Source organism: Erithacus rubecula (genome assembly GCF_903797595.1).
Source record: "Erithacus rubecula genome assembly, chromosome: 16".
Taxonomy (NCBI): Eukaryota; Metazoa; Chordata; class Aves; order Passeriformes; family Muscicapidae; genus Erithacus; species Erithacus rubecula.
In genome coordinates, this window is record NC_136668.1 from 10,186,195 (window position 1) to 10,199,267 (window position 13,073).

The 13,073-nt window shown below is 43.3% G+C and overlaps 1 protein-coding gene across 4 annotated transcripts; it reads right to left on the bottom strand.

Moving 5' to 3' along the window:
- Positions 1-3,993: 3,993 nt before the first annotated feature.
- Positions 3,994-12,327, bottom strand: NME5 (NME/NM23 family member 5). 4 transcript variants are annotated; one of them, XM_079320226.1, is made up of 7 exons: positions 11,916-12,327; positions 10,865-10,907; positions 10,597-10,763; positions 8,586-8,791; positions 8,104-8,204; positions 6,974-7,092; positions 3,994-4,781 (listed from the first exon to the last, which is right to left on the bottom strand). In XM_079320226.1, exons 3-7 carry the CDS (start codon positions 10,723-10,725, stop codon positions 4,710-4,712), a joined length of 627 nt encoding a protein of 208 aa, XP_079176352.1. In that variant the 5' UTR covers positions 10,726-10,763; positions 10,865-10,907; positions 11,916-12,327; the 3' UTR covers positions 3,994-4,709. The 4 variants fall into 4 exon arrangements, with proteins under 4 accessions (XP_079176352.1, XP_079176351.1, XP_079176350.1 ...); XM_079320225.1 differs by having other exon boundaries at positions 10,865-10,982; XM_079320224.1 differs by having other exon boundaries at positions 10,865-10,982; positions 11,912-12,327.
- Positions 12,328-13,073: the final 746 nt, after the last annotated feature.

Here is a 13,073-nt window from a genome sequence, read left to right on the forward strand (position 1 = left end):
AGCATTATCTAAGTCTGGCTCCTGAAAAACAGGCACAAGCTCTTTGCTTTCCATAAGTGTGGAAAATGTGCCATGCAAATACATTTCAGATGCACATATACCATCTGATCAGCTCCCAGAAACAATTCCATTTTCCTTCTTTCTTTTAACTAACAGAATGGAATTGCTCCGGATTTACAACGAAGGAACCTAAAAGCACAGTTGGAACCACTGTTTTTAAGAAGACCTTGCTATGCCATAACTTTTCACAGTTCAGTTGCTAAATTACACATTATAAAAATAAGTAAGTGCAATTGAGAGACTGTGTTAATCTCAGAAGTTTAAACACTGCTCTGTAATGACTGCTTTATAGGGGCCCATAGTAAAGTGCTTTATGGGGCGTGCAGGAGATTTGTCCGCACGCGTCTGTTAAACACTCCTGGGAATTTTCTCACACAGAGAGGAGGCCTGACACAAAACTAAACATGGACAAAACACTGCCTCATTCACACAGCACTAGGAATGCCACCCAGTAAGAAAACATTTTACAACACCTAAGAGAGATAAGAACCACCAGCCAGTCTAGCAATAAGATGTTGCTTTTGGAAAAACAGAATTTCCTAACCTGACAATCTGTGCAGATTCTGGAAGCATGACAAAAACACAACTGTCCCCTAGCAAGGAAATTAGAGCTTAAGCATTGATTATAAAGAGATGATGAAGAAGCATGGGTGGTTTGTTGAGTAGTTTACTAAAGCCAAAAGTATTCAGAGCCAAATTAGGTTCTTGCACATAAAAATTCCCTGGAACTTAGGGTGAGTTCACACGTGATTACTTGCTCAGGCAGTCTGCAGCTGATAGACTGCACCCAAGTGCCTCTTCTCTCTGGCCAAACAGGATTGTCCAGGTTGACTCACATCCCAGCTGAAAAGGCTTTTCAATAAATTAAATATGATGGTAGAAAGTTGCAGATGTGGTACCAGAGCTGTGTTTTTGTTTTATTTTTTTAATAATCATGCTTCAAAATAGTCCCACAGCTAAGCAAGATGAGCCAGTCAGGGGTTCTCAAGGGTCAAAACTTGATGCCACACTAGACAAACATAAGCACACCCAGCAAGGCACTGCACGAAGATCTCATCGCCTCCCTCAGCCCTAAAACACTCTCAAGCAGTGAATTCTCAATCCTTCAGTGTTACCATTATTAGAGTATCATTCACCCACTTGTCTGCAAACTGCCTTCTTCTCCCACCAACTGCTCTGTCTCACAACAATACCTCATTTCTGGCTCAGAAGACCAACAAAAAGCTGTCCCCTGAGCTTTGGCAGTGTCCCCATGATCACTTGGCAGGAGGCAGCATGACAATGATTTGACAGGCATCCCCCCAAGGAGACTCCACACATCAGTCACGCTGCTGACACACTCCACACCCAGAGGAGCTCATCCACACCAGGGAGGTTTCTAGGTGCAGGCAGCTGCTCGACTGACCACCCTAAAGCAGCAGGTTTTCCTGTTTCACTAACAGCAGAACCAGGAACTACCTATTTGCTGTGATGACACTGTGCTGGTGACACTGCCATGCTGGTTTGTGCCAAGTCTGCCTCAGGAAAGCAAAGCAGTAGGGAATGAGCAGAGAGGACTGAAACCCTATTTCTAGTCCAAGAACAAATCTACTAAAGGGAATAGCACTGCGAAACCAATTGCAAGTTATATTTTTATGATGATCTTTTTATGATGTGGAAAAAGTCTTTCCAACAAAATAGAAATTATTTATCTTCTGATTTTGTTTTTTTTAAAGAAATTGAAGAATCACAATATTTTCAGAGGATAAGATGTTGTAGGTTACTACCAAAAATAGCCAACATTTACTGTGCAGAACAACACAAATTATCTTGATCTGACTACTCTGACTGAATGAACACTGACCCTCAACTGTTGTTTAAAGGATGGTCAAGATTAACAGCTTAAGGGAAGGAAGAAACAAATCTCCTTTTCCTACATGAGAAAAGCAGGGGTTTGCAAACCTCCATGAAACAATCTTAAATCTCCTGAATGACAGTCCCAAGCTCTGACCAGTTACTCATTTCTGAAGCTCGGCACTCTGGAATGCTCTGACAGATGAAGGCAATAGGAAATTTTGGGCTGAGGCTTCTGCCATCTTTAAAGTATGTCCAAGTTTCCTGGCAGTTTAACTGCTCCTGAAGATAATAAATCCCTTGTGAGACAGGAAGGCTGAACAATCACATACTTCAAGACTAGCTCAATCTGTACAGTTCCAAGAACAACTTCCAGTGCAGGTGATAGCAAGCATCTGATAAGCAAAGTTCCAGGAGGAACTCTGTTGAAAAAAAACAAATATGGGAAACAGACTAAACTGTTCATTTTATGGACATAGTTCTATTCCAGCACTCAGGCAGTAAAACTAAAATGAACCCCCTCAAAGTTAAAAATGTCCAATAAAACTCAATAGGCAAGGTAATTATTTTGACTTGACAGAGGAAGAGGACAGGTTACTTGTTCCCAGAGAGAATATCTCACCTTGCTGATATCAAATGGAAAGACACCTTTCAGTTAATCTGGGTTTTTTTTCCCAAAGATACATTTTCTGTTCTACAGATTTATAACCCTAGCCAAGCCTGTACCTCTCTGGGCTAAATAAAAAACCTAAAGACCATAAGGAATGTGGCAGCACATGCCCCAACAGCCTCTCCCGTGGTGTTACAGCTCCCCTGCATGGGACCAGGCTGCTCAGCCACTTCACATTCCTGGGACTGTCCCTCTGCCCATATCCTCCTTGTTAATGCAGGTTCCTCAGGATGTAACATCTGCTGGATCACTACTTGTCCTTTGTGTAGGAATAGAGTGAATCAGGATGGCACCCATGGGATGAAATCAACTTCTCTCCTTCCACCTTTTTCTAAGGAAAATGGAAGCAAGCACCAGTCTGCAATTGATGGTGTTAGCTCTAACATTAGAGAGTAATTCCATAATAGATGCACACCTGAATGACTGAGAGTTTATATTGTGTGGATGATAAAGGTGACATTTGCAACATCAGCTGCCTTTGTCCTTTCTCCCACCCCACGGCTAAGGACCCACCTACTCTCATCCAAAAAAACCACAGCTCTGGCACAAAAGCAAAACTGAAAATTCCAGCAGGAACATAAAGGATGTATTTATTGTCAAACAGCAGCATATCAAAATAAGCAGGCAAATATCAAAGTAACCAACAAAATACAGGGGAATGCCTTGTGAACTCACTGAATTTTAGTTTCTGGCATCTTCAGAAAATGGATTTTTTTATTTGGCTGACAGGATACCTCAAAGAACAACGGTCCTGTAATTGAAGCAATCAGACACATATGGGTACAGTAATTATAGACAAAATAAACTGGCTGCAAACAGATCTGTTTACTGTATTTCTAACCACCTCAAACTTTTATTCTTTATTATTTGAGGGTTTGTGCTTTCTTTTTTTTCCTTATCTTAGCAGTCCCAAGATTTTTAGGTCTTGATACTGCAGAGACCAGTTTCTGTTAATTATCTAGGCTGGCAAATAGTGGTTTGTTCCACTGAAAGGATAAACAATTCACGTAAAGTTTGATGTTACATACAAATGGTTTATGTTTCTCATAATTACTGCAATTGGAGAAGCAAGTTTTTTCATGAAACAAATTAAGAAATTGCTTGTTTATTTAGTATTAGTCAAGCATCCTCTTATTCAGAGTTATGAAAATTACACTTTTCTTCATTATAGCCAGTCAAACCATAAGATACAAAGCTTGAAGTTAACAGCATAAGTAAAGCTCTTTGAAGAAAATGAAAAAGGCCCAGATCCCCAAAAAACAGCTTAGTTACTTCATGAAAGGCAACAGTGTGGGATTAACCCATTGCCGGTGGAAGAGCACTCTTGTGAAATCCTTCAAGAGAACACATGAAAGTTTGAGGAAAATGACACAAATTTGCATACCTTTAGGAGCAGGAGAACACAGAAAACACTCTTCAGGTAAGATGTTCAATTAAGCACCTTTATTACAAACAAATGTTGGAAGACAACCTTAGTCTTTGACTAAAATACATCTTCTTGTTATTTATAGTCACTGAGCCTTTTGCCACCAAGATGGAAAAGGTGCATTGAATGTACCTTCAAATAAATCCTTCAAATTACATTCTGACAAAATACATCAGACTTAAGTTAATAACCTTACCTGGGTGATGTAACCAGCAATTAAAATTCCAAAGTTCCAAATATGTCTCCAGTAAAGTTTTTCTACATTATATCCAAGTACCTCCCTTCATAACTGAATTTATGCTAAAAATTGCTGAAACACAACCCTTGGCTTTGCAAAGCATAGGCCAGGTGGATGTCATTTGGGAATCCACACTGCTGTAAATGACTTTGTTCTCCCACACAGCCAAACCAAGAAAAATGTGGACAGTAGCAGTAAGTCACAGGCACTGAGATCATTGTCTTTTTCAAATCACCCAACGCCATAAATTTATTGTGTAATTTTACATTGACTTAGTAGAGAAGGTCCTAGAACTGCTACATCCTGGTTAAGTGTAAGGTTATTTATCCCACGAGGACACAAGTATGACAAATGCATTTACTTCAGTGTTATTGCTTATACAGTACTGGTTATAGAGTCAAAGGACAGATGGAAAATGCCAAGACACAGCTGTAACTCGGAATGTGTGAGAAGGTTTCCACGAGCTCTCCCCGCCGATGCTCCTACTGAGAGATGTGATACTGTAGTTTAGGTTTGTTAGGGTTGTGTTCAATCAGCCAGTCAGCAAGCCAAATCTGTGAACAAAAATCCCAAAACACAAATGTTTGCAGCTTTCTGTTACTTTCCATTGAGTGCATAGGAGATTATTTAAAAGCATTATTTGAAACCTCTGCAACAGATACTCTCCTACTGTGCTGCAAAATCAAGACCTTTCAGAAAGAAATGGACATGCAGATGACCTGTTTTTTAAAAATGTTCTTTTAAATCTTCACAGCTTATATTGCTTTTGAACAATGCACAATGGCCTTTAGAACACAACTTGTCCTGGCAATGTTTATCTTCCTGAAAGTATAAGACCATTTGAGCCATACTTCAAATAATTCAGCCAGCTCCATTTTGGAATGTGGCTATACAATATGCATGAAACTGCTTAATGAAATATTGCTGCTGACAACACCTAGAGATACTTCATCCATTCATTCATTAAGAGTGCCAGCCTTCTGCACTGAAATCACATTATAGTACTTAAAATCAAAACATGGTTACTTTTTGAAATTCATCGTGTAAGTTTTCCGGCACATTGAACTTAAATGAGGATGCGGGAGGCAGGAATGCCTTGAGTCCTAATTCCATCTGCCAGTCTGGGCCTGGCCTTAGGCAAATTACCTTTTGCCTCCATTTCTCCACTTGTAAAACAAAGTTTTTAACACATCCTTATTTACTTCACAAGGCTATTGACGACTGGTTTCTAGAATGCTGAGAACAACAAACTTCATACCACACTGTGAAGAGCTGACAGAACAGCAGACAGGGAAGGTAAGCAACGCTCTGCTTTTACTACCATGTATAAAAAGGGTGGTTTGCAAAGGGAGAGCCAAGCAGAGCACTAGGACAGGTAAAGCAACAACAGCACAGTAGTGAGAACCCAAGACAGAAATGGAAAACAAACAAACAAAATATCCCAAAACACAAAACCCCGTAGCAAAACTACGTTGGAAAAAAAGAAATCCTCAAATCATTTGAATCAAATAAATTTATCCTGTATTACTTAAAGAACTGGCTGAGACAACCTCTGTGCTGACAGCAAGTATTTCTGAGCACACAGACACTTTTTGATGCCATCTCCAAAAGGAAAGGAAAGGATACTGGAAAAAAACAAAACATTCCAACAGTCACCCTGTAATCCACCTAGCAGCTAGCAAACTCAAAAGCAATATACAGTATCTATTTCTGAAGCAGTATCAAATCAACATTATTTTCCTTCTGTTACAAGGTTACAGGCATTATGGACAACAAAGTAGATGCAAATAGAATGTTTTTAGCAAAGCTACTGACATTGCTACATACAGCTTTATTAAAAGCAAGGAAGGAAAGCGTTGTCTTGATGAAATTACTGTTAGATACCTCAGAATTTACTAGAAAATTGTGCTAAGAATGTAGATTAACTGGAAGCCAAAACAATGAGTTAGAAATATGAGACTTGCAACAACAACAAAAAAAAAATCAGTATTTAATATAGTAAAGACTGAAGGGAGAGAAAATGGGAATACACTTCAAATACACAATAGGTTGCTAAAAAAAAAAAAAAAAAAAAAAAAAAGGAGAAAGATATTACATTGTTTCCAATGTCTTCTGGGGATAGTAAAAGAGGAAAAAAAGGTAATGGGCTTAAAATTGGAGCCAGGAGATTTAGCCTATCTTTTAGTGAAAGCTTTTAACAAGTATAATTAAGCAATGAAACAGATTGCCTGGGGAGATTGTAGATTCTCCATCATTTGGAGTGCTAAACCACAGACCAGACACACATTTGTTAGGAATAGATACAATAGGTTTGGCCTTTGGGCAAAGGAATGGACTTCATCTCTGTTTTCTAGATTTCTATGGTAACAGTGCCAGACATACAGCTAAAGTAAACAGGTTATAAAGCTAGAACAATCGAAGTACAATAAAAGTGGCCTCATGTATATCACACAGTTCATAGGAACACCCCAAGTGATTTTAAGACTTTTTTTTTCCCTGAAAAGTATCCTTTAGAAAAATGCAGTGTTGATTATAAACGTGATAATGATGTAAAATCCACCAAAACTGCCGGCAAGTTTTGTCACACAGATTAATTATCTGCATGCTTAAATAAGTACTGGTGTGAATGAACTTTAAGAACACAAAGATACAATGTTTTACCAGATTAGGGATTTAAAACACACCCTTGTGACAAATCAGCGACTTGAAACCAAATGTTATTTGAGCAGCTCATTAGGTGACATACCATGGGGTCTGCTGGCTTCTCTTTGCACAGGGCTGTGAGCCCTGCCAGCAGCGTGGGCTTCACATACAGGTTCAGGTAATCCCGAGCTCTTTGTCCAGTGGCAACTGGCTCCAAGATTGCTGCAAGGAGGAACCACAGAGGTTACAAACAGCCTCCAGAGTGATTAAACCCTGCACTCTTTCAAAGGTTGGTTGTATGTGAGCTGCTCTTTTCCTCAGTAAGTTAATAATACATCATGGGTTTTATAGCTTCTCCCACAACAAACTGCAAAGAAACTTCCTAAACTTCTTTAGGATGTCCCTGAGGTAATTTTACTAATTATAGTCTATTATGAAAAGGGAGGAAATCAGTTAATGTGGGGAAAAACTTAATCCTTGAAGAAGCATTTGGAGCAGAAGAGAAACGGTATATCCCATGTTTAGCACTTTTTTCTTCCAGTGTGAAGCTGGTATCTGAAGACCCTAAAAATCTCACTTTTAGTCTTGCTCTGTTTGTCAGGGTGAGTGAAAGAGACAGGGTTTACACAATGGGTAAAGTTTGTAAGGAACTGCAACATCTTTTATTAAACTCACAGATACAGCTGACAAAAAGTACCAGCAAACAGCTTTTTCCAGATGTTTGACGTGCATCTTTCTGTCAAATAGCAAACCCTGTTATATTACAAACCAGAGATCCTCTTGCAGCCTTTCCAGGTTCTAAGATCCTTTTCTCTGGCATTTAAGTTTGGAATTGCACTATAACACAAACATCCAGCTACTTTTGAATAGTAATTACTTAGCCTGAATCCAAGAAAAGAGTCAGTTTCTCAAGTCAACAGGAGTCCCCAGGGTTGACAGTGCCAGAAACACTTGCTGGAGTTAAATAGCTTCCTATTTCTTTTCATTTACCAGCTTGGACTGCTTCAGTTCCCAAAGCAGAGTTTGGAAAGTGGAAGCTACACTGGCTCTTCAGATACATTTTTGATAAGCCTTTCATAGCAGAAAATGTCAGCTTATACATAGAGAGACCCACAATCCTGTAAAGCAAACAAACCCAGCCTCTCCCAAATCAATTGTATCTGGAGTCAGGGCAGGACAGGGAAGAACTCCATCCTCCCCAGGACCAGCAATGAACCAACTGTACCATTTTACCTTCTGGAAATATGAATCGAATTTCTTTCTCTGCTGAGGAGATGCTGAGACTGCCGTGGAGCCCATTCCTCAGCTCATCAGTCCCATAGAGTGCTCTTAGGCTAAAAACAAGGGAAATAACTACTTGGAGGGCAACTGCAAATCCCTTCTCAGTCTCTGCAGCCTGAGAGCACAGAAAAGCAATAGATATGGACTACTTAATAAGACACTGGCTTGTTTTTATTTTAAACTTAAGAAGTAGCTACCTGAAACTTAATGTTCATACACTCTACATTCCCTATAAAATAGGTGAACTTTGCGTACAAAAAACAATGGTGAAAAACTGTTGCACAAAATTGAAGAGATAACAAGCCTGTGTATTGTACAAACAAACAAATAAATAAAGAGCAGGAAAAGAAGAAAAAGGAGAAGGTGGAATTCTAGTCTCAAGCAAAAGAATGACAACATCCTACTGACTTGCCCAAGGCCAGTCAGTGAGTTACCTGTGAGGGTGAGTTATCCTAGCTCTTAGGCTGTTGGATGGTCCAAGCAATTCCTTCCAGTATGAGACTGCACAATCTCTAGCAAGAACCATAGCAACTATAGGACCAGAACTCATATAGGCTGTTAAATTAGGAAAAAACACTTTTCCAAACTGTTCTGCATAGAAGTTGCTACATTGTTCTGGGCTTAACTGGAGCTTCCGTTTCTATAAAGTGTAAAAAAAAAAACAAAAAAAAAAAAAAAAAAAAGAAAAAGATTAAAATTGCTTGCTGCATTGAAACAGCTTAGAGTTTTAAAAGGCAGAATAGAGTCCTCTCCTGCAGTTGTATCTTCAAGTGCAGAACACAGAGTGATTTCTGAAACTTCTCTGATTCACCCAGCTTCGATCCTCTTTGAGATACAGAGTAACAAATAGCAAAAGTTTTCCAAGTTAATTAAGGAAACAGCCCATTTGAGTAAAATGTGATTACAGCACAGGCAAACTACAGCATTTTCTAACTGCCAGATAACAGGGCACTGTACATAAAAAGTGAAGAGTATCAGAAGGGTAGGATTTTATTACTCAGCTGCTACAGTATAATGTTCTACTTTTAAACAAGTTTCTCTCCAGTCCACAGTGTTAATTACACAATTGTTCTAGTTTTCATTCAGTGCTTTGTGACTCTCCCAATAGCTGCCTAGCCTGCAGGTGGCCAGGATCAGGACAACTTTGGGAGGTTATCAGAAACCATAGCGAGCAAATAAAAAATTTTAAAGTGCATTCTTCGAGCTCAAACTTATACAATACAAGAGTTCCATATACTCAGAGTCCTAGTAACTTTGGTGTCAAAAGTCACTGCAGACATCAGAAGACTCTACTAGCACATTGCAATTAAATAAATAAATAAATAATATGTTTGTTTCATCTTCCAATATGTATTGAATCAATAGAAACATGGAATGGCTTGGGCTGAAAGCTGTCTTAAAACTCATCTTGTTTCAAATCCCCTACCATGGACTGGGACACCTTCCACTAGACCAGGTTGCTGAAACCCCAAACCTGGCCTTGAACAATTCCAGGGATGGGGCAGCCACAGCTTCTCTGGGCATCCTGTGCCAGGGCCTCACCACCCTCATGGTGAAGAATTTTTTCCCGTACCCCACCTAACCCTGCCCTCTGCTAGCAGGAAGCCATTCTCCCTTGTCCTGCCACTCCGTGCCCTTGTCCACAGTCCCTCCCCAGCTCTCTGGAGCCCCTTTAAGCACCAGAAGGGGCTCTCAGGTGTCCCTGGTGCCTTTTCTTCTTCGGGATGAACAACCCCAGCTCTCCCAGCCTGGCGTCAGAGCAGCTCTTGGAGCATCTTCACGGCCTCTTCTGGAGTAGCTCCAAGAGATCCACAAATAAAGAAATACAAATAACAAACACAAATAAATAAAACTACCAGAAAGGCTAGGGAGGAAGTGAAAAAAACCAAACGATACAAGAACAGTGAGGGGAGGGGGGGATGGGCCCTGCCGCCCACAGGCGCGAGGGCGCAGCGCCCCCCAGCGGCCGCCCGGCCTGGCTCATTTAAATATTCATAAGCTCATTTCAATATTTATAGAGTGTATTTACCGTAAAAACCATGGAAACAAAAAATTTGTTAGGCTGCGACTGGCCAGCTATCGAATCCAAGTAATTCTCTAATATCCACTTGCACACGGCACAAAATCTTGTGAGATCTGAATGATGCACTCTCCAAAGAGTTGCCTCGGGAAGTTCACACATCTGCTCCTTAGGCTTGCTAAATCTGAGTTTATTAACAAAGTCTGTGTTTTCCTCTGGTCAGCAAAATAGTTGGTCTGCTCTGCTCCATCTCATGCACCTAGAAGCACCTCCTTACAGAATCTGGCAGCAATGTTTAGATGACATGAAGAACATGAATCGATTTTTGGACACACAAGCTTTTAATTATTGGCTTGATTGCTAGAAGTTAAATATTTTCTTGACTTATAAACTACAGCTATTTTCTCTGGAGCACAGCCCATTACCTGAATGATGTGGAATCCTGATCGAAGAACGAGATCCTCTATTTCTTCTTCTTTATCAATAACATCTGGTTTGATGATAGCCAGAGTTCTTTCCACATAAATCTGAGGTACAGGCATTAAGACCTCCATCCTTGCTTCTAAAATAGAATTTACTGGCCCCTTTTGTACTGCAAAGACACCAGTATATGACATTTGGAGTTTGTATACTGCACAGTCACCTGTGGTGACACTCACCGTGTACTCCAGGAACAGAGAGGGTCACACTCACCTCACAAAATCCATGTGAGATGGTCTCTGCACTTGTTAGCACCCTGTAGTTCACATTCCCATTTTCAGTGCAGCGTCATTTTGTGGAAAATAAGGCCAAAATTAAATGTTGTTATTCACTAAGTTGGACAATGCATGAGGAAAGAAAGGCTTTATCACACACCCTGATGTGGGCTCCCTGTGCTCCCACACCCTCCATCCACCAAGGGCTCCTTCAAACCCCAAATCTGTATCCTCACACATGAGGATGAGGTGTGGGACTAACGGCTTGGAGCTGCTCCACCGTAAGCCTCAGGGTAATTTCTCAATGGTTATTTAATTCCTAATTTATGGGCTCCAGACAAAGTGCCGGTTTTCTGACTGAGCAGCTGCACTGGCAAGCTGAGAGCACAGAATTGTGTTGTGAGTGGTGGAACCAGTGAGGGGGTCTGCTATAGACCTGTATCCATTTGTAATCTTCTTTTCATCACAGATTCATTTGGATGGGAAGCAACCCTAAAACCACGCAGGGACACCTTCCACCATCCCAGTTGCTCCAAGCCCCATCCAACCTGGCCTAGAACACTTCCAGGGGTGCAGCTGCTACAGCCTCACTGGACAACCTGTGCCAGGGTTTCACCACCCCAAGAACTGTTTCCCAGTATCCCATCTAACCCATACTCTGTCAGTGGGAAACCATTCCTGCTTTTCCTGCCTCTCCCCGTCCTTGACCAAGTCCCTCTCCAGCTCTTTTGTAGCCCCCTTAGGCACTGGGAGGGGGTCGAAGATCTCCATGGAACCTTCTCTTCTTCAGGCTGAACACCCTCAGCCCTCTCAACCTCTTAGAGAGAATTGTGAGCGCAGGATGCTCGGAGGATCCTGAGAGAGCCTCAGAGACCTACACACAATGGCACCTACAGCCCTTCCCTCGCCCACGGCCCGCCGTGTCACCGGCTCCCAGCTACGGCTCTCTCCACCCGCCCTGGACCGGACACACACACGCAGACCCCGCCTGGCTGCAGAAACCTGCTCCCTGCTGCAAAGCACGTTCGTACCCCCGCAAATGCACCTGCCTTGGGGCCCCGCCGGGCTGTGCTATGCCGGGCTCGCCGCCGTTGCCGGGCGATGGCGGCGCCGGCCCCGGGCACAAGATGGCGCCCGCGGGCCTCGGCGGGGCGGGACGAAGATGGCGGCCGGGAGCGGCGCGGTGATGGCGGCGGAGGCCGAGTGTGCCTCACGACCCGGAGCTGCGCGGGCTCCGCGCACACAACGGGGAACCGCGGCTGGCCCGGGATGGGCTCCGCGTGTGATGCGGGAGTAAAGAAAGGGTCGAGTGGCGTAATCTCCGGGGCTCATCTCAAAAATCTCATTCCTCCCTGACAATAAAAGCTTTATGTCGGTTTCACCTCACGCTCAGAACTGCTGAGGGAGCCACGCGCTCACAGCGGACGCTCAAGAAGCGACGTAGCGCGATTTATCGGAAAGAAAGAGAAAGGCAGCAGCCGTTCCAGGGGATGAGTGTTTGAGGGGAGGTTTCCTGCGGACGCGCCCGAGCAGCGGCGGGGCGGGAGCACAGCCCGGGCACTGGCCCGGCCACAGCTCTCTAATGGTGGCTCTCAGCACTGCGAGGAGTTGCAGCGGCCACCCGCTGCCGCTTCGCGTTTATGACAAAAAGATGCAACGAGCAGGAAACTTTCACCGTTTTGTGCATTAAACCGTGACGAGCTGGGCACTGAGCAGAGCAGGGGAGCCGCATTCTCTGGGGATTTTCCCCACATCGTACCCCCGTGGTGGCAATGCGTTTGCTCGCTCCGCATGCCCTGTTTGCGCGGCTCTGGGGGCAGCCAGCTGGCAGGCACTGGCTGTGCAGTGCCGCTGTCCGCCGGCCATGCCCCGCTGCCACCTGCCGCCCTTGTTTACGGGCGCGGCGGGGCTGGAGCCGGGCCAGCTGGCCCCGCGCTATCGCGGCGAGCGGCCCCGATAGCAGCGCCGCCGCTCCGCCCGGCTCCTCTCGTCCCCCCGCCTCACCGCTCCGGGAGCTGCTGCAGCACCTGGGGCTGCCGGCCGACTGCAGCCAAAACCGCACTCAAACCCTTGAGATGGCACTGACAAAGGGAGAAAACACAGGCTTTAAATTTTAATGGCATCAGACTGAAACTAGAGGCAAGGGAGAAAAGACCAAAAAAAACCCCAAGGATTTGGAGCTAGAGGTGGTGACACTATGTGCCCTG

Coding starts and splice junctions, on each gene's coding strand:
- NME5 (XM_079320226.1), bottom strand. CDS start 10,725: ATGGAGGTCTTAATGCCTGTACCTCAGATTTATGTGGAAAGAACTCTG. Junction 8,792..10,596: donor CAGGATTCCACATCATTCAG/GTAATGGGCTGT, acceptor TACACTTTATAG/AAACGGAAGCTCCAGTTAAG. Junction 7,093..8,103: donor TCGATTCATATTTCCAGAAG/GTAAAATGGTAC, acceptor TCCTCCTTGCAG/CAATCTTGGAGCCAGTTGCC.